Source organism: Dromaius novaehollandiae, chromosome 21 (genome assembly GCF_036370855.1).
Source record: "Dromaius novaehollandiae isolate bDroNov1 chromosome 21, bDroNov1.hap1, whole genome shotgun sequence".
In the NCBI taxonomy this organism is placed as follows: Eukaryota; Metazoa; Chordata; class Aves; order Casuariiformes; family Dromaiidae; genus Dromaius; species Dromaius novaehollandiae.
Genome location: NC_088118.1, coordinates 7,775,095 through 7,796,147, shown reverse-complemented (window position 1 = coordinate 7,796,147; position 21,053 = coordinate 7,775,095). Strand labels below are relative to the sequence as shown.

At 53.7% G+C, this 21,053-nt stretch overlaps 1 protein-coding gene across 3 annotated transcripts in view; it reads right to left on the bottom strand.

Moving 5' to 3' along the window:
• Positions 1–21,053, bottom strand: part of ETS1 (ETS proto-oncogene 1, transcription factor) — a 71,751-nt gene that overhangs the window by 46,539 nt on the left and 4,159 nt on the right. For 2 of the 3 annotated variants that reach the window (XM_064524340.1, XM_026097286.2), the window contains exons 2-3: positions 18,410–18,492; positions 15,369–15,513 (exon numbers count right to left, since the gene is read on the bottom strand). In XM_064524340.1, the coding sequence (XP_064380410.1) occupies positions 15,369–15,513; positions 18,410–18,481 (217 nt within the window). In that variant the 5' untranslated portion in view covers positions 18,482–18,492. The remainder of the gene's footprint in view (positions 1–15,368; positions 15,514–18,409; positions 18,493–21,053) is intronic. The other variant, XM_026097287.2, reaches the window with a different exon arrangement.

Genomic DNA, 21,053 nt, shown 5'->3' with positions numbered 1-21,053 from the left:
CTGAGGGATTTTGCTGTTTAACGCTTGCCATCCAGGATTACTCTGAGCACGCACGGCCACTTCTCCTCCCGCAGCACCCACACACATCGAATCGTATCTGCAGGACCTCTCTCCTCCGGCCGGGTCTATCGCGCAGCCTCCTTCGCAACAGAGGCAAATGCCGCCAGCTCGGACCTGAGCGACGCGTCCCTGCTCGTGTCCTCAGCCCCGGCACTCACCGATCTCTGGTGACAGAGGCTCCTGGGCTGATTTACGATGGCCCCGAGATCCCCTTCCCTGGGAAACAGGTGAGGGATCACAAGGGAGAGAGTGCGTTATTCGCAGCCTCCTCCTTCATCCCACCCTCTAGGTCAGGTCTCTTCTCCCCTGGAAAAAGGGGTGTTTATATTCTCAAATATATCAGTGCTGCCATGTGCAGCGGGATCATTGCTAGCACCCCGATAAAGCAGATTTCCTGCGCAGCTAGGTGCTGTTTGCTAACCCTTCCCTACTTTTTCAATCTTAAAAAAAAAAAAATCCCTGCAGGAGATGTCCTGTAACAGGCACCTTTCATTTTTGGCTCGGCGGCCCCCGAGGAAAAGCCCAGGCCTGCAAGCAGCGGGGACCTGGCGTGTCCAGCTGCGGGGACACTCGAGGGGACAGTTCCCAAACGAGACAGCTGGGATTCCTGTCACTTGTCACTCAGCACCCTGCGAGCTACAGACACCCCGTCCACGATGGCCAGGACCCCTCTGGCCCGAAGCACCGTGCAGCCCTGCAGATCAGGAGACAACCCGTGCAAACGGCGGATCTATGGAGACAGGAACCGGGAGATGGGCACGATGAGCCCAGGCACCCCATGACCGGAGCAGGCCACCGGCTTAGCGTGGGAATTGCCGGATGGGGACGACCCTGCCAACAAAAGCCCTAAAAAAGCAGGAGCATCCCCGCCCCAGACGCGCTCCGTGGGCAGGGACGGCCCCTCGGCACGCTCGCGAAGGCGCTCGCACCACCCCTACGACAAAGGATTCGCCCGTGCGTGTGTCTCAAAGCGAAAACCCTCGCCCGGCGCTGGAAACCTCCTCGCCTGCGATCGTCTCCGCTTGGCAGCCTTGCCTGATAGTGAATAAACGACAGAGAAATATTCCGCTCTACACGTGTTTGGGTTTTTCGGGGTGGTTTTCTTGGACAGCGATCCTGGCTCTCCAACAATACCCGTCTTGTTCGGCCCTGCGCTACAGAGCCGGCTTGAATAGATCTGTCTAAAATTATAAGCGGGCAGCCCCTGGGCTCTGAGAGATCACAGGCCACATGCTGGGGCTGAACAAAGCCTCCGCTATTTCCTAACAATTAGCCCGGCTAAAAGGACATCTATCTCCTTCTATTAGAGCCACCACGTGCCTCCCAGTCAGTCCATTGTAAAGCTAATTAAATAACACGCCTCTCTCCCCATGAGGGTCTCCTGATTAGTCTGCCTCAGTCCTCCATCCTCGCTGGTGTAAATGGCCAAGGGACAGCTGGTCGGTAGGGGCCTCCGCGCCGCTGGAAACATCGTCACCCATTACACAGCCATCATCATCACCAGTTATTTCAGGGTTTTTTTTAATTATCTCCTGAGAGCTGTCGAATGGAGACGTAGAGATACAAGGGGTTCGGCACACACGCCGCTTCGCTTCCCCACCCGCTTCCCGACCGCCTACAGCAAAAGTTGTGCAAATAGCTGATTTCTTTTTTTTTTTTTTTTTTGCTTTGCTAGTAGTCAGAGGAAAAGAGTATATGTAAATATTTTTTCTAAATATGTCCTGGGCTGATGTGAACCAGTTTTTTTTTCACACTCTTCTCAGTGGGCTAAAACAGCGAAAAGAAAATAAAAGCAAGGAAAGCCCTGTGTCATTCAACCTGAGCTAAAACTTTCCATTTTTGCACTTTTCACATGGAAGGAAATTTCAAAATGAAAAAAAAAAAGTCAATTAAACATAATCCTTTAACAAAACCACTTTCCACCCAGTCTGTTCGCTTCTTCGAGGAGGTTTCTGGCGGGAGGGGTGGCTCTTGGACGCAGCGGAGCTGAAGTGAACCTGCCGTTTTCGCTGGGAAGCCTACACCATGTCCTAGCACCAAAAGCGAGAAGAAACAAAATATGTCTCTCAGCATTTTAACATGGTACTTGATGTTTCCTTCCAGCTGGAACATTATTTCTGGCAAGTTAAGAAAATGCATTTGGATGATTGGCCAAAAACCAGAGGAGCTGTCTCGAACGGCCTGCGCAATGTTTTGGTGAGGCCCGGTGCGACCCGACGTCCGGCCCTGGAGAAGGTCAACGTGGACGCTCTGCAAAGCCCGACCTACCCTGCGCCAGCCACGAGAAGCCAGCGGCTTTGCTCTCCTTCAGTCCATCGCGGCTCTTCGGGGCGAGCTACGGTTGTAGGCGAGCCAAGGCCTGGCCACCACGGCACGCCAACGGCCTCGCGCAACGGCACAAGCCTGCTAAATCACTCCAGATGTTCAACACCTTTCCCCCACCACATCTCATGCTCCCCAGACCCGGAAGAAATACAGTTTCCTTCTGCCAAGTCTACAGTCAGCAATAGTTGCGAATATCCCCTTTACCCCCTTTAAATCGTTATTTTCCACCCTCTTTAAATCATTCTTTTCACACGAGGAGAGCAGGGCTGGAAAGCTGGAAGGTGGCTCAGCAGGCTCACGAGCCGATTTCCTGTGGACCTGCGGCTCCAGCCCCGAAACAGCTGGACCGGCCGCTACTGCCAGAGCTCCTTCCACCCCAGGCAAGCGGCGAGACCCCGGCCCTCGGCTCTCGTCACGGGGAGGCGGTGGGAGGAAGGACCCGGAGGAGGAGCAGAGCTCCGTTACGTGCCGATGGGAACAGGGGAAGCCGATGTGAAGCTTGCTCCCGCTCTGCAAGCCCCCGAGATTCCCTTGCTGCTCACAGCCATCCTGGGCAGCAGCTGCTGTTGGAGCCTGGGTGGGAAAATGCCGGGAAGCTGCAGAAATGCATCGGCGCTTGCCAGGAAATATATTAATTAGTGTGCGTGTATGCCTGTGCGCAGGGTTTTACAGTAAAAGCACAAGGAAGAACTCATTGCCCATCGCTATTGAAATCACACGTCCTCTAGGCTCAGGCAGTGCAAACATTTTACAGCAAATTACAGGGAAATATCAACCAAGACCAGGTAAAAATATCGTTAAAAGACACTACGTGACTTGCCTGAAGGCCTGCAATGGGCTGGTACAAGACTCAAGTCCAAAACACAGTCTGAAGATAACCTAAGATCACGCTGCTTAGCTCTTCGACTGCTTTCAGGCCCAGCCAGCCAGGTCTGACTGCTTCATTCATCTCAAATGCACAAAAAAGGGCAAGAGCCGAAAAAAAAGATGTCTTGCATGAGCTGCCTGCCTCCCCTCACCCAGCCAGTGCCCTTTATCCCAAAGGTATGGGAATGGCTCCACAAGCCACTTGATTAATAAGAGCCCAGGGGGGAAAAATCGTTTATATAACCTCCTCTTCTCTAAACTTCCTAAGTGCTTTAGAAAGTGGCTGCCCTGGAAACCCAAACTGGAAACGAAAAATATTATCTCTTCCATTTATAAACATCTCCAGCGCTAATGAAGTGAGGAGCGGCGGCGGCGGGGAGGGGAGCGTCGAGACGCACTCGGCAGGCGTGGGAGAGCCCCGAGAAAACCGTTTCGCTTCAGGTGGGCGTGCAGCGGAAAGTCCTCCCGCCGTGCCACCGTGCCACCGTGCCACCGTGCCACCGCACGTCCCTCGCCGCAGTGCTGGCAGGCCGCGGCGGAGGGAGCAGAGAAGACCGACCACTATGGAAGTATCTGCTGCGCTGGACGGAGAGAGGGACGGACGGTCTTACTGGGTGCAAAAGCAGAGGGAGGGAAGATAGACCAAGCAACGAGACGAGAGCAGATGTATGAAACCTTAGAAATCGGCTTCCTCAGCTCGAAGCTTTAGCCCAAATGAAGCATCACATCGTGACGCTTGGAAAAGAGGGAGCGAATGTTGGTGCTCACTGTACCGGCATCCTCGATGGCACAAACGGCATGGAGCAGGGCTCCTCGTGCCGCCATCAGAGCAGCTCTCTCTGTGGGGGCATCTGTCTGCTTAAACTCACCCGGTCTAAATAACCACGAAGAGGGGCCCAGATGAACCCCCCGGGTTCAGCCGTCTCTGCCTCGCAGCCGTCCAGATACACGTCTGAATTTGAGAGCCGGGGGAAACATTCTGCAGAATATCCTAACGTATTTCTCCATTTTCTTTTCACGTTGGCGCTTCCCACGGAGATTTGCTTGCACGTCAGCATAGCCAGCACCAGAAAATGCTGAGTTTTGGCTGGAAATGTTTACGTTTTGTTTTGACAAAATATTGATTTCTGCAGAGCAATCAGTCACTTTTGGCAGCAACAACAAAAAAAAAAAAGCCAAAAAGCAGCATTTTGCTGAAGAAGGAGACCAAGCTGACAGCCAGCCTGGAACTCAGCAGCAGGCATAAGGCAAGGCAGGCTACCGCGCTGCCTCGTTATATTGTCGTGTTGATTACTCCACAGCACGGGAAACTGTTACTACTTTCACGTCGTAGCTGTTTGCCTGGACAGAAAGACACCGCGAGCTGCCAGACAAAGGAAGCATCTGGTCTCAGAGGGTGAGCTGGCAACGAGATGCAGAGCAGGGAAAGAGGAGGCTTGATTATCTCAGGAGACATTTCACAGCAGACACAGATACCCCCAAGTCGCAGCACGGGGAAGCGCTGGTCCAGGGCTGAGATGCCAGGTTTATTTCCATCACTACCTTCCGTAATTATTCAAGCCTCCTGAGCTGGCAAAACTAGGCTGAAAGCTCCCAAGTGCATCTTCTGCGAGATGTCTGGAACTGACCAAGTCAGAAATTTTCCATGCACAGGCTCTCTTGGGGCATTTCATCCTTTTTTTTCCTATTCTACCTCAATGCTGACATAAGTCTGGCAAAAACGAGTGCCCTCTGGCCCTCTTGAACTTAGGATGTGGAGAGTGAATCATGAAAACCAGGGGAGAAATGCATTATCTCAATTTCTGGGCCCAGCAAAACAGCTGCCGATTTAGGGAGAAGTCGTTTGGGTCAGTTCTTCATATCAAACCTACGCTTTGACAGAGCAAGTCATCTTGCTGCTTCCCGCTTGCGCTGCTGAAAACACGAATACCTCCGAGCGCTTCGGCTGCGCCGTGCCCCGCCACGCAGGCAACGCATGCCGTCTCAGCGGGCTGGCTTCCCTTCCCAGCAAGGGAAGTCCTGTCGTGAACTCCTGATCATTATTATACTGCCTTTCGGTGCGGCCCGCAGGCATTCAGCCTGGCTTTCAGGAGAGCGTCCACCCCCCGGTCAAGGTTTGCACGTGCCAAAAAAGCAGATATTGGGGCAGCAATCTGCCAGCGGGCAAAACAGCAACATTTTCTCAACCGAACCGAGATTCTCTTGGAAGTCTAACACCAAAAATAAGCTCGCAGGTGACCTCCACCCTTTATCGCGAGCTTTTCCCCCACGTCACCACACCTCCTGCTGCAACTCCCCCCGGCTCCCGGGCTCGCTGCCGGACAGGAGAGCATCCTCCCGACGCACACACACACACACAACCGCATCAGCCCAGGCTGCTGCCGGAGAGGCAGCTCCCTTCCCCTGCACCAGCTGCAAAGGGAGAAACTCTATTTAATCCATTGTGAAAGAGCCAACAATCGACCCGCTGCAGCTTTCCAAAGCCTATTGATACAAAACCCCACGGGGGAAGGCCCTTCCGGTGGACTGGGTAAACTTCAGCACGTGCTCGGCAGACTATACATAGCTTCAAGGCTTGGTATCGCTTAAGATGTCTCTCTCTATATATATCTTTTTACAGTATTGCCCTCTTGTAAAACGCTATTCTCCAGAGACTTCCAGCCACTAGGCTGACCTCAATGAATTAAGCATGGCAATAAAATGCGTAATGAATTAATCATCTGCATCTTCGACGTGAGAAACTGCTGCGCAGTGGCTCAGGGACAGCCTTTGGAACGATTTAGGCATCTAACTGCAATGGAAATCAATGGGTTTTAGGTGCCTAAGGACTTTCTGTTAAAGTCGCTTTAAGTGATGTAGCCAGAGTCTTTCAAAGCCCAGCTGTTAGACCCAGTAATCTCAGCCAGGTCTCCTAAATCCTCTGTTCTTATCCCTGCGAATCCTTCCTCCATAAAAAGATCATAGATGCCGGGGAACTCCCTCCCAGACCGAGAGCTCGGGTGAGCGAAGCTGCCCTGCGCTCCGGGAGGGACGGGGGATGTTGCACTACAGAGACCAAGAGCTCCAGGGCCCTTTCAGGGCAAACAGTGGGATTTGCTGCAGAGCAGGAATGAAGAGGAGCAACTCGTCCGCAGGCTGGAGAGATGCTAAGGGAGCAGGAAGGGAGCGCAGGCCCCGAACCTCCCCCTGGGAGCCCTAGACAAGGTGAGAAGCTTCATGTGCCCAAAACAGGGTCTAGGAAACAAGGCACGGAAAGCACATCCCGTTTGAAAAAGCTCAGACCCAGCTCTCCGCTGAAAAGGAGGAAGCACTCCCATTCACAAGGGCAGATCAGTCCCATTTCTATTCAATTTTAGCAAAAGAGCAGAGAGATTCAGCCCCCTTACAGGGCTTGCAGGGGGTATAAGTCCTAACCCCGTCCCTGCTACTGTGCGACTCGAAGCGTGGTATTTCTCCTCCCTGCTTCTCATCTGGTCTGCATGGAAAATAAACTCTGGGAGCTGCATGTGGCACAAGGACAGTCCAATCCTCCTGGAGGTGTCTGAGAAGGAACAAGGGAAAAACAGACCATCCTAAGAACACTTGCCCCCGCCCCGAACGTTTTCCAGCGTGGCTTCTCAGCCTCAAGTGATGCAAATAGCTCAGATAAGGTACAGATAAAGTATCTGAGTTCTCAAGGGCTTATCTGAGCTGAACACCAACTCCAAAACTCCTGCGATTTGCCCTGTGGGACTATCTCCATGGAACTCGATTTCCATCTGGGACTTCAACCTCCAGAGGCTGCAGCAGCAGCTCCTGTTCGAATGCATTCTTGAGATAGCGGGGTGGGACGCAGCCCGTCTGCAGCGCTCGCCTATCACGCGCTATCTGTGCGTTTGCCTTCTGGTGGGAATGTCGCAAGAGCCTGGCTGATGGCTCAAGGAACCGGTGACGGCACCTTTCACCGCGGACGCTTGCACTATAATAGATGAGTTAAAAACCTCCTTCGGCGGTGTCATTGGAAAGATCACTTTCCCTCGGCTATTAAGGGCTCCATGCTGGACTTTCCTTACCCCAGTGACTGCTAGCAATGGGAAGGCTTGCAGCGAAAGCGCCAGGTTAGGGTGGAAAAGTCTGCATCTGTGGACTCAGATCATCAGCACGGGCATCGTGCTAAGACGGGGGTGTCCAAAGCAACCTGGAGGCAGTGAGGAGCTGGGTGCTAAACCCACCTAGACCTCCCCGAAAGCCCCGGCCCGGCGGGATATAAAGGGAGTTAGCAGCACATTGATCGCATGAAGGAGCTCTGACAGAACAGACCCAGGTTTGCAATAATAGACAATTTCCAATATTCATTTACAGTAATAAACTTCAGTGCTTAGAGAGCCAACCTTCCCGAAACGGAGAGCCACAGTGGTCTTAAAATGTGGGAGTCCTGGTACTGAGTATCCATTTATAGTCTGTGACTGCAAAAGGAGCCAGGAGAGGTCCAAAGCCAGGCCTAGACACAGAAAATGGAGATCTCTTTGCACAGTTGGTGCAAAGGGCCTGCTACCTCATTTGCACCAGCACTAAAGCTATTTGTCCCGCAGGAGCATCAGTGGTCCCCGTCTCACAGCCGGGTCCCATGTGCTGGGCGCTCTACAAACCCAGGGGAAAAGAAAGCAGGACGAGTTCCTTCCTAAAGAGCTTGCAACCAAATAATGAGTAATCTAGTAATTCATCTCCCTAATGCAAATCGAATGAGGAGGGAAAAGAAAGCTCCCTGAAAACTGTGCAAAGCTCTGCAGAAACTGCCTCAAAATCTCACTGATTCTGGCAGAGAAAGGTTTCCTCTTCCGTGGGTGTTTGGAACCAACAGGCAGCGTTCTCAAGCAAGAATAACTATGAAATTCTGCAAGAACACTCATAAACCATAGAAAAAAAGGTTTCATTTCCTACTAAAAATTCCCAACGACTCGTTCCCAAAGGGCAAGCATGCCAAAGGGCTGCCTCCGAAAGCTGGCTCCCCTTCTGCCTCGGCGCTTCACTCTGGCTAGGGACCAGGGAGCAGGGGAAAATGCGTGGGCAGGCAAAGAGCCTTCTCCAGCTCCCCTGCGCTCAGCTGTGTTGGCAGCACCAGGGTTAACCACGACGGCGCCCTGTAATGCAATGATTTCTGGTTTATTTCAGCAGGGGAAGTGTGTCCCGGCCTGATTAGCCCAATGGTTTCCTCTTTTCCCATAACCTCCAGACCCCCATGGCCTAAGTGTTTACTTTCTGAAATAAAAAATCTGCTAGTGTTTTTCTTTTTTCGGGGCATGTGTATTTTGGGAGGCTTCGGGGGGAGGAAAGTGGAGAGGGGGAGTTGAATGGGATGGGAGGCTTGCATACACCTCCCTCCGCTCTCCCACCCCTCACCCTCCGCTCCTTCCCAGCTGCAACCTCTGAGCTGAGACTTCTGGCTTCAATGTGAGAGAGGGAGAGAGAGAAACATATTAATGAGAGAGTTCAGCCTCTTGCCTCAGCAGCTATAAACACAGTGAACATCTGGAGGGAGAGAGAGGTGCTTCATGCTGCCAGGAGCTGAGAGAAACAGGCTGTTTCCAGGGTCCCAGCCCCCCGCGCTCCCCGCTCCCCCGCCGCCTGCCCCGCGCATACGCACGCTGCCCTCCGAGCAGCACCCGGCTCTTTCCATCCGGGGAGAAAACGGAGCAGGCAGCTGGCCCCGCTCACGTTGCCCGTCCTGCTCCGTGCTGGTGCACCTGGGCTGGCCCGGAAAACCGGAGAGGGCTCTGGGCTGCCCCGCACCCCCAGAAGCGAGCCCCCCCGGCCCCAGCGCGGTTCTGCAGGCGAAGCAGGGGGGAAGCTCAGGAAAGCATCCTGCGTCGTGTGGCCGCTCTGAAGCAAGCGTTGGGTGGAGCAGGATAGCCTCCTCCTCCAGAAAAAGGGAAGGAACAGGTAAATCTGGAGGGAGATGCAGCCCATCCCTGCAGGGGCATCGATCATGCTCTAAGACCAAAGCGAGACGCCTTCCACGGTCACCCGCAATGGCACTACGGGAGCAGGGGACACTCCTCTTCCTCCCCGCCTCTGCGTCAAGCTTTTCCTTTCCCGTGGCATCCTGAAGCTGCCAGTGCTGCTGCTCATCCAGCCCCCTCCCATCCTCCTGTTTTCACCCTGGAAGGCCCTGACAAATGTGCCAGCATCACCCAAAACCGGGCAGCATCCCTGCAGTGTCCGCCCAGCCTCACCGGGGACCAACACCCGGCTCACGGCAGGATCCCTCCCCGCGCAGCGCTCATTCCCGCTGAGCAGCTCCTGCCTCCAGCACAAGCGGGAAAGAGCTCCGCGCTCCTTCTCCGGTGATGACCCAACGTGCAGGGATCTCCCTTGGGTTTTGCCTCTCAGAGGCGAGACAGGGATTTTTTTCCAGAGTCAGGCAGGAAACAAATAGAAAAGTGAAAGCCTGGATTTCTGTCATTCTGTTGCTTCAGTGCAAATAAACCTGCCCAGTGCTGACTTGCAGGTTACTCGGGGGGATGCACAGGGAGGGGATCTAGCTCTCACGGGGTGGCCTTCACCTGCAGCTAGGGTCCAGACAGGTCAGACACCGACTTCAGCCCCAAAGCAGAGCCAGCAAAACACCCAAAGACCACCAGGAAGAAAAAGGGTCGAAGAAACCCCTTCCAGCCGGGCTACAGGCAGTGCCAAGGCTGCGGCGCTCGCGAGAGGCTGTGCCGCCTCGCCGGCCGGGGGACAGAGCAGAGCCCAGCAGAAAGGGCTCATTCATCGCCGCGGGCCGGAGCGCTGGCCGGGAGGGCTGCGGACGCGGGGGGATCGCCCAGCAGCAGGTTGGGCAGAGGCGGCTGCCCGGAGGATGTCGTGCGCTGCTTTTGTTCGGCCTCGGGGCGAATTAGCATCCCCGGCCGCGGCTCTCGCTCATCTCTCCCCGCGGCAGCTCACCCCATCTTTTTGCTGGAGCGGCTCATTTTTTTCCCCACCCTCTGCCCCCTTCTCTGTTTCCCTCCACCTTCCTCCACATCCTCCCTTGCCCCCTCCTCATTTATTAAGGAGGCAGAGGACAGGCGGGCCGGGCCGGGAGAGCCATCCCGAACCGCCGGAGACCTCCTGCGGGTCCCCCGGCCGCGAGCAGATGTGCCTGCGCCGTGCAAAGGCGCCCATTCATCTCGGCAGCGAGCGTGCGGGGGAGGCAGCGGCGCTGGGGGAGGGGGACGTGTTGGAGGAGGCTGAGAAAAGGAAGGAGGCCGCAGTTAAAAATAGGATAAAAGGACATGAAAAAATGCAGATTTTTTTTTTTTCCCCCTTAAGCTTCGCTTGGAAAATGTGCTGCAGCTGGAGAAGCCATCGGGCTGAGGCCGGTCAGCTTTCGCCTTCCCCCTGCTCTCTCTCCCCCTCCCCAAAGCCCCATTCCTCCGAGCGTGGGCCTGGAAGACGGCCCAGAAACCGCTCGCAGAAACCGCTCTCCTCCGGGGAACTCCACCAGGGACCAGGCCGGGAGAAAGAGCAGGTCGCGCAGCATAGGAGGGAGCAGCGTGGGGACGAGCAGGGCGGGCGCGTCGCGGATGCAGGCAGGCCGTCCCCGCGGGGTTTCTGGTGGCCGTCCAGGCTCGGAGGGAAGATCGGCGCCAAAATTAGCAGGGTGATGGCAAAGGCCACGGGCACGGGCAATGCAATGCCACGTAACGCTCTGCTGCAGGCAAAAGCCTCCTTTTCTTTTTTCTGCCAAGCCCAGCACGGCACTGCTATGGCTCAGGCCGCAGGGACCCGAGGTAAGGTGCCCACAAAGCACCACGGGGTTGGATGCAGGTTTGCTGCATTAGGGACGTCCCATCCCCAAGCTGAAAAGCCCCAAACGTCCTGGGCTGAGAGGTGGCACGAAGCTGACGTGACCAGACGGCACCTGGACCCTCAGCGGTCTCAGGTCTCTGTGCACCATGCCCTCCCGCAGCGTCTGGCCTGAACCGGGTGTTGCAGGCCAGCTCCAGGTGATGCCTGTTATCCACGACAGTGTCTCAGTGTGGGAAGTCTGACTGAAATCAGCTTTCACAGTGGCTCTAGCCAGGAAAGCAGAATCCAGCTCACAGCACTGCTTCTCTCCTCTAGTGAAGACTTCAATTGCATTTCGTGTTACGCAAATCCCCAAGCCAATCCCATTTTCTTCAGCGAGAGTGGGATCGTTCCCGCAAATGCACTCACACTGTCTGAAAGGCTGAGAGCACCTTCACTCCAAATGTACTAATTCAGCACAGCAACAGTCATAGAAACTTCTTCATCTAGAGTCATTCCATCTTTCTCTTGCCATTAAAAACAGCTTTATCTCCCTTATCACTACAGAAAATAAACCAGTTCGTAGTGGAAAGGGCTGTCAAAATGACCTTGGCTCAAAAAGGCGGTGCAGCACTGCCACTGCCAAAATCGTAATATTGCTATCGAATCTTTCCCTCCACTTCACCTTTGTGCCCAACCTTCTGGATACCAGACAAATGAGGGACCCACGCCAGCTTCCAACCTGCCTGAGACGCTGGACGACAGGAGGGAAAGGTCTGCTCTGCTACCGGCTGCCACAAGGCCTCCGTTTTGGCCATGAACGGGTGGGCAACAAGTTTATGCTCTCTTAAGTGAGCCACCAGTGCCAGTAGCTGGTAGCAATTTCTGGGCCCATGTGGCCACGTTTCCCCGGAGAACAGGCTTGTTACTCTTTCGCAGAGCCCTGGATAACCAGTGTAGGCATAGCAAAGCCCTCAGATGCTATTACCAGCTGGTAAGAGTAGGATACTGCTACCCAAGGGATTAAATATATTTAGCCAGATAGGAAAGGAGAGGAGGCAGCCGGCTGCTTCCTCCACAGCACGACAAAGCCAGCCCTGTTTCCTAGCTAAGAAACAGCCTGAGCTGGTCTCCTGGGGTCCAGCAACACAGCGACGCATGAGCTCCCTTCATCTCTCCTGCCCCAAAGCACACCGACGTCCCGGTGCGAGGCGCGACTCTCGGCGTCCCTCAGCCTTCGGCAGCCCCGGCGCTCAGCTCTGCCTACGAACCTCCCGGCAGGCACACGGCACCCTTAGCTTTGGGCCGCCGGGCAGCAGGTTAATGTGCTACGGCCTCTGCACTCCTATTCCCACCTATCCGAGGGGATAGAGCTAGTTTTCATAAAGAAGCACTAGCTCCATTCTTGCAGTTCTTTTCCTTCATCTTTGGGATGCGTCCCTGACTTACTTCCAACCCATTCTGGGCTGATTTCTGGGCGGTAACGCTATACACTGCAGACTGTGGTAGCAAACTAACGAATAAAACTGAATATTGGCAAATTTTTGCCTTAAAAAAAATTACCAAGAAAAACATCTCTCTTCCTAGCCAAAACTTGTCTGTATGATCAAGCTAGATCCAAGTCAGGTTTTCCTTATCCGTATCACTGAATAATCTTATCTGACTTCAAGCACAGTGTAAATAAACTCACCCAAGCTTCAAAGGCAACATATCTTCTCTAAATGCAAGCAACTCTAAAACTTTTAGAAGTGTTGTGGGTTTCTATTGTGAGAAGACATATTCACACTTGCATTTTTCCTTGTTGACTTGTTTCTCTTACCAACACCACGACCATGAAAACCAAAATAGCCTCCAGCACACCAGAAGAATAGACGACAAATGAATGGTTCTAATGTGCACCGAAGCACAAAGGAGAAACGAAAGAATGTTCCTAGCGGTATATACAAATGAGAGTTTCCTCTCATTTAAAATTAGAAAATGCTCTAGACTGAAGAAACGACAGCGCGAAGAAGAAAATCAGAGAAAGAGTACCTTGCAGTGCAACCGGAAGAACTGAAAAGTAATTCTTAGGTACAGAAAGAGACTCAGAGGCCTATCCTAGCAGTACCCAGGTATTGAAAGTTTGATCTAACCCTGTTCAAGTCAATGACAGCTTTTTTACTGACTTTACTGAGGTCTGAACCAGGCTCCAGTCTTTGCAGCAAGAGATTTCACAGACCCAGCATGGGGTTATGAAGATCTGGGTTGTAGATATGTTGGTCCTTGGAGAGAGCACTTTCACAGAAAAGGGGAGAGGGTAGGGAAAAATGCAAAGAGAACTTTCCAGGCACAGATTTGCAAAATGTTTGAGTAAATCCAAATGCTGCAAGGGCAGATTTCATCAGAGCAGAGTTGACATCATGCTGAGAAAGGTCACCCACAGGAGTTGAGCAAATAGCTGAAATAAGAACGGCTGGGAATAGACATCGGAGTTTTGCTCCAACCACAGGCACAGCTCTCTGTGTCCATCTCTGGCTAACACGCAAGTGCTCACCAAAGGAAAAAAAATCCGAAATGCCTGAATATTTGCCAAGGAGAGATTTCAAACTGCACATTTGACCGCAACAGTCACTGGTTCTGCTGAACTCTTTAGCTGCAAAGAGTCTCTAAACATCAGGGCTTTTCCCCTCCCAAGGGGCCGATGTGCATAACTAACGAGCCGGGAACAAGTCACAGAAGACCAGCACATGCCATGCAAAAGCTTACATGGGATTTAAGTGCTTCACGATAGGCTTATGTGGGACTTAAGCGAAACATAAACTTCATATTGGCCCTTTGCAAAGGTCACATTCATGCAACTTGAGCTCTTTTACTTAGTTATATAGTTGGCCTGTGCCATAGCATACCTCAGCCCTCTCTTTTGCCATGGTACATGTGGGGAACTGAAACTTGGAGGCACACCTTCCTAAAACCACTGTCAAGCCCAGATCTGCTTGCTGTGGACAGGGGAAGCCTCCAAATCGTAAGGGTCAGCGAACATTGCACACTCCACGGCGCAAACAGGGCTTGCACCAAGGTCCAAAGCTCTTTGCTAAAGCCTCATCTCTGGGTAACCCTTCCCCATCCCCCTCGCAAGAAAGAGTACCAACTGTCCACTCCGAGATCTGCACTGAGTCAGTTGGTTATACAAGAAGCAGCCCAAACTGCAAGTTCAGCTTCGAGATGCACAGGCTGAACAACGTGCAGGGCAAGAATTAGTCACTGGCAATTTTGTAACGACTTTCAAATTATGAATACATTTGAGAATGTAATCATCTAGTCAAAGTCAGTGAATTGCCTTAACTGTACAGCACGTGACAACCATATAGCCCTGACAGCAGAGAGTGACCCACCCAGCTCCAGCTGGGGTTATTCTGCAGTGCCTCAACACCCCACCACCACCACCGGCAGCAAGAGAAGAGAGTTGAGCTGCAAGGGCAAGAGACCCAGAAGCAGACACAGAAAGTTATTGTGACACCAGAATTAAAATTCAGGAGTCCCAGGCTCCCCGCCGTGCTCAGTGGAGGCCACACTGCCTCTCAAAAGCAACCTGCAAGAAGTCGCTCCAGCTAAAGGCAGTGCTAATGCCGCTAGGAAAGCTGGAAACAGTGAGGATGCAGCCAGCTGGTGGGCAGATCCGGCTTGCTCCTGCGCACATTATCCTCTCAGAGACCCAGGGCCTGTCAAGGCCCCATGGAGAAGCCTTGTTGTCACCGAACTGCAATTCCTGTTCCAAGAGGGACATGCACACAACCATGCCTAGCAGAAGTCGCCACCTGGAAGAGCAGAGACACCTTCTCCCGGCTAGGCACCCACGCAAAGGAGGGGAGGAACAAAACTCCCGGCCTGCAGCACTCACCGCATCACTTCCATTGCTCCAGCAGGAGAAGGATCTTTATTTAGGCTAAGCAGCGTTGCGGCTTTTTCTGCTCTCTAGCCCCATCTCCACTGAGGGAGACCCTCACACAGTGCCGGCCAGAAGAGAGCAGGGAGACAGGTACAGATCTGCTTTCCAGGGGCGATACTGTTGCTACTTAAGCTAGAGGACAAAATGCTCCTAATGCACAGCCATTTCAGCCTGCCTTATGTTAAGTCAGGCCTGGGGAGGAAAGCAAACGTAAAGTGTGGTAGGAAAAATGAGACAAGGAGGACATGAGCAGGTGTCGTACGGTAAGAGCATCGCACTTCTCCCTCAGATTCACCCGCAGAGCAGGACTCCACAGACACCGGAGCTGCTCTTCCCATTTAAACACGCTGCCCAGTTGCACCAAGAGGGGCAAGCGGCCGCTTTCCCTGCTCACGCGCTCGTGTCCTCCTTCTCCCCCATCTTCGCGGAAAGGCCGTCCTACCTGTGCCGTAGTGCTCCAAGCCCGTGGGCACCTCCTGAATGGCGGACTCATCCCAGCCGGGGTAGCACGTCCTTTGCTGGTAGCAGGTGGACTGAAACCCGCAGGTCATCCAAGGGTCTTCGTAGGAGCTGGCAGCACCTTGCTTCTGAGCGCAACGGGGAGAGAAAAACATCGGGTCGGCAGGCGAGCGGAGCCGGGAGCGCCCACCCGGCAGCAGGTCTCCGAAGAAGCCCTTCTCGCAGCACGTTACAAAACCCTGCGTTTTCATCCCCATTCAAATGCAAAACAACAACAAAAAGAAGCGGCAGTTTGCAGTTTGGCTTCCGAAAGCCGAGCCAAGCAACACAAGGCGAAGGGAAGCTAAACCTCAGCGGAACGCGGGCGGCTCTGGGAACGGCGAGCTCAGCTCCGCGGCCCCGCGACACCCGGGGCGGGCAGCGCGTCGCCACCGCCGCACCGGCCCCGCTTCGCCCCTCGCTCACCCCTTTGGCCCCCCGAGGCCCCGCGCGGGCGGGCGGGCGGGCGGCAGCGCTCCCAGGGCCAAGGCCCCGGGCCATGGTGGCTCCCCGGGGACGCAGGGCTCCGGCCAGACCGCCGCGCGCCAGCAGAGGGAGAAAGGAGCTCGCGGCTTTGGCCGGCTCCTCTCCTGCTCCCACCTTGTCGGGGGCCGAGGCCAGCCCCAGGCTCGGCGGTGGCGGCCGGAGGCAGCCCTAAAAACCGGGCCGTGAGGCGCGGGGGACAGAGCGGGCGCCGTGGGGAGCGGCTCCCCGCCTCAGCGGCGCGAGGCCCCCTCAGCAGCGCGAGGCCCCTCAGGGGCGCGAGGCCCCCTCAGCAGCACGAGGCCCCCTCAGGAGCACGAGGCCCCCTCAGGAGCGCGAGGCCCCCTCAGCAGCACGAGGCCCCCTCAGGAGCACGAGGCCCCCTCAGGAGCGCGAGGCCCCTCAGGAGCACGAGGCCCCTCAGGAGCACGAGGCCCCCTCAGGAGCACGAGGCCCCCTCAGCAGCACGAGGCCCCCTCAGCAGCGCGAGGCCCCCTCAGGGGCGCGAGGCCCCCTCAGCAGCGCGAGGCCCCCTCAGCAGCACGAGGCCCCTCAGCAGCGCGAGGCCCCCTCAGGAGCACGAGGCCCCTCAGGAGCGCGAGGCCCCCTCAGGGGCACGAGGCCCCCTCAGCAGCGCGAGGCCCCCTCAGCAGCACGAGGCCCCTCAGGAGCACGAGGCCCCCTCAGCAGCACGAGGCCCCTCAGCAGCGCGAGGCCCCCTCAGGAGCACGAGGCCCCTCAGGAGCGCGAGGCCCCCTCAGCAGCGCGAGGCCCCCTCAGCAGCGCGAGGCCCCCTCAGGAGCGCGAGGCCCCCTCAGGAGCACGAGGCCCCCTCAGCAGCGCGAGGCCCCCTCAGGAGCGCGAGGCCCCCTCAGCAGCGCGAGGCCCCCTCAGCAGCGCGAGGCCCCCTCAGGAGCACGAGGCCCCCTCAGGAGCACGAGGCCCCCTCAGCGGCGCGAGGCCCCTCTGGGCGAGCGCCCGAGCGAAGGGGCCGCCAGGCCTCGCCGCCCGCCGCGGCCTGGTCCTGAGGGGAGGCGGCCTCGGGGCTCCGGCGCCTCAGGGCCGCGATGCGGCCCCCCAACCCCCGGCTCCCTGGGGCAGGACCCCCCGGCCCCCCAACCCCCGGCTCCCTGGGGCAGGACCCCCCAACCCCCGGCTCCCTGGGGCAGGACCCCCCGGCCCCCCACCCCCCGGCTCCCTGGGGCAGGACCCCCCAACCCCCAGCCCCCCAGGGCAGGGCCCCCCGGCCCCTCAGGCCTCCCCGGGCCCAGGCAGCTCCCGGTAAGCAGAAGGCCACTTTTACACACGTTCCTGTTCATATCCTATACATATTTACTAAATATAATTATTATATCACTATATATTACCTAGTAAAATATAACACAAATTTTCTATGTTGTTTCCATAATTTATATAGGGTTATAAACACACGTATGACACATTTATGTGTTAAATGTGCATACATGCTTATAAGACCTACATATAATACACATACATAGCGTGTAGTCTGCACACGCACACACACATTATGTAGGACAAAAATGACAACCTGTTTTGTAAGAAACACGTCTGTTTATATACACATATTTAAAATATTTTTAAATATAAAATATATGAGACTATAAAAAAATAATCCCAGGATATAATTTTCATTATATTCTTTTTATATAAATATAAAATATATATGTGTGGATAATTTGTATATACACACACAAAAGTATGTTATATATATTTTTATGTATACATTATATATTTTATATGTGTGTATATATAAGAAATGCAAGTGTAAACTATACCTATATATAAAATGAATATTTTAGATGCTTTTATATATCTATTTTTATAGACACACACACTCTATATATATTTATATATTTTATATATATATATAAATACGATGTGTGTGTATATATATGTGCATGTGTATGTATATTCACACACACAAATCCAGGATTTATCATTTTTCCCTCAATTCATATCGTTTTCTTCCAGGGAAAATAGTTTTTCTTCATTTCCAGTTAACACTTCAAATGCCAAGTCTGTGCTTGGACCTGTTTAAAGGAGAGGTATTGAGCCATGCGACAGATATTTCTTGTGTGAAAATGGCTTTTTGTCCCTAATCTGGTGGAAATTTTGCTTTGCAGCAAGGCTTCTGTGTCGCCCAGCGCCTCACCTCTGGCCTTGTCGAGGGCCTGAAACATTAGCCATCACGTCTCTGCTTAAATGCCCATTAATGCGATTTGTCTAAGTAACAGCCTAAATATCTGTCTAAATAATATATATTTATATATAAGACACTCTGAGAAAGCAGGATATATTCAGGCGGCCACTGCAACCGGGGGCATTAAGAGCAGCCCGTGAGCGGTCACCGAGCCCGGTCTGCCAGCCGCACGCGCGCGCTTGTATACTAATATACATTACACTTAACCAGCCGCCTCGGCAAGCAGAGACAAACCCCCCCCTCCGCTGGGATTAACAAATTAACCCAGTCTCCTCTCTTACCATCACTCCAGGACGAGCCAACGGATAGGGGGCCGGACCGCCGATGGTTGTGTCCATGTAGTAGCTCATCATCCCCAAGGTGCCTGCGGAGATGGAAACGGACGCTGGGTGCCCTGCTGCAGAAGCCTGGCACGCCGCAGAAGTGGACAGTATCGGCTAAACCAACCGCATAACCTATGCTTTGCCACAGCTCTACAAAGGTAGGATTACACTATCGTCTTTAATTAGCTTAAACTGGAAAAGTTACAAAAAAAAGATCTGCCTTAAAAGCGGATTTTGTGATTGTGTGTATATACTAACAACGCAAACCCATTGGTGTAAACTGTGATGGGAGCCTGATGACGGTGAATGAATTATCAGCTGGAAGCTGATAGAGCTACTCAGAGGATAGATGAGATCATGTTTCCTTTGCCGTAGAACTGGTGAGAAATTGTTTCCTTTTTTTTTTTTTTGGACAAAAAAACCAGCTTGTTGACATCAGCACTATTCCTGTAGAAGTTTCTTCAAAACCAATTTGTTTTCAGCAAAAAACTTCTCCATTTTCGAGAGAGATCTTCTGGAGGAAGCTCTCTTCCTCGATTAGCTTATGTCCCCCTTGCTGTAGCTCTCCCTTGAGCTGCAGAGACCCCAGGCCCTACTCCCAACTCATCTGCAGCGTGGCAAACGTCCATCTCAGCTCAGAGGAGTGTGTCAAAGTTTCGCGTGTTGTTACTGGAATGGGATGCACTCCCCTGAGCAAGTCTTTTTCCTGGTGCTGTTCACTAGATGGGATTTTTAGTTATCTGCTGGCTTGTTCGTGTGGGTGAGGTGGAGGAGCTGAAATCTGGTTCTCTTTGCCAACAGGTAGGTGTTTCTCCTTCTCTCCTTTAAATGCTCAGGAGAGAACACAGGGCCGATGAACTTTGCGTTTGGTGTATGACTGAAAGGTGCTGGAAGGAAACGGTAAAGGGGGAGTAGCTGGGAAGGACTCGCTCAGGCAGGATGTGACTCGGAGCCGAAGGGAACGGCTGTTTTCATCGTGCTGGTGTACAGCACAGCCCGAGAGGGAAGAGCTGCCACTGCTTCGGCCTCTCTGAGGGCGCAGCAGTGCGGGCTCCTCCGAAATACCTGCCGCATGGTTTCTGCAGACCTCCTGTCCCACTGACCGTACTGCCCGGCTGTCCAAAGCGACGTTGCGGCCCGGCACAGCTCCCACACCCGCTCCGAGCCTCCCCACGGCTTGCTCCTCACCCCGGGGACAGGGCTAGCACGTGCCCTGCGATGTCGAGGCGATCGGCAGGGCCGGCTCCAGCCGCGCCTCACTCACCGCCACGGGAGGGGGTCTCAGCGGGGGCTCCAGATAGCCTCTCCCCACCGTGCTGTGTGACTAATGGCCAAATGTGAAACACCTGCGTGTGTATGCGTATTAAATTATTATCATCATTTCCTGCTTATTATTGCTAACTTTTGCTCCAACACCAGTGTTTTTTTTTAACTTCTCTTTTTTTAATGCCGTTTAATTCACAAAACTTGACACTACCTACATGGTGAAAGAACAGCTAGCACACTTCATTTTGCACTTACAGCAACCCAGAAGCACACACGCTGCAAGTTACTGTGGCTGAGAAGCCTTAACTCATCCGTTTGCGTCTGAGCACATCCTCATGCACTCTAACTAGGCATTAAAAACACATTTAAATCTCCTTGCAGCTGGGTCGCCCTGCAGCTGGGTAAAACCAAGAAGGCGCACGGAGCCCATTTCTGCGACTCAGCTAACGAATGGTAAGTCTCAGACCACGGTAACTCAATCCCGTTGAATCACACGCCTGTCCCCAAGCCTAACCTAAAACAAGTATAACTGTCTCACGTCAACATGACTGATCTCTCTCTTGCTCTGAGTTAGGATGAATGTTGCCAAACTGTTTGTTCCCAAAACAAGGCAGACACTGCAAAATAAATGGAGGCAAAGAAATCACTGGGCTGGCCCAGCTATTTCAACACCGCACACTTGTGAGAGTTGCAGCCTTAGCACAGCAGTAACCATGAGCAGCGTTTTTTTCCTGCTTTGCAGCTTGTGCAATAAGCAATTGTTTCTTTTTTTTCGATCAAGACACCTACGTCGCACCGGTTCTTGAGAACGGCTTTCACGCCTCGCTGAATATCATTTGCATTTTTCTCAGGACGCCTCACTGTCTGAACCTTCCAGCAAAGGGCCACGCGTTAACGCTCAAAGCGGCCTCGCCGCGCTCACAGGAGAAGCGCTAAACCCATCCCGACACCCAGGACAAGGCTTCATGCGATAATGAATATCAATAAGATTGCCACAGAGCTTTAATGCAGCACCGGCAATCCCCTCCTGAGCCTCTCACTGGGAAAGGGGAGCTATCATCTCTAGCCCAGAGATTTATAGCGAAGGCTGCTTGCTTTTCTATTTGTTTCTATTCCCCTGCACGCGCTGTGGCAAGCTGCACTGTGAGAAAGTGTCCATTGCTCAGAAGCACAGTACAGCTTGGGCAACCAAAGTTTCTCAGAGCTGTGGCTGTTCAAGGCAGGTCCAGCTAAAAATACACATTAAACTTGGCCCCTCCCAAAAGCCGATACGCATTTTGGGGGTGACCAGGCTCCAGTTACAGGACAAAGAGATGCCAGCATTAGGCTGCGGGAG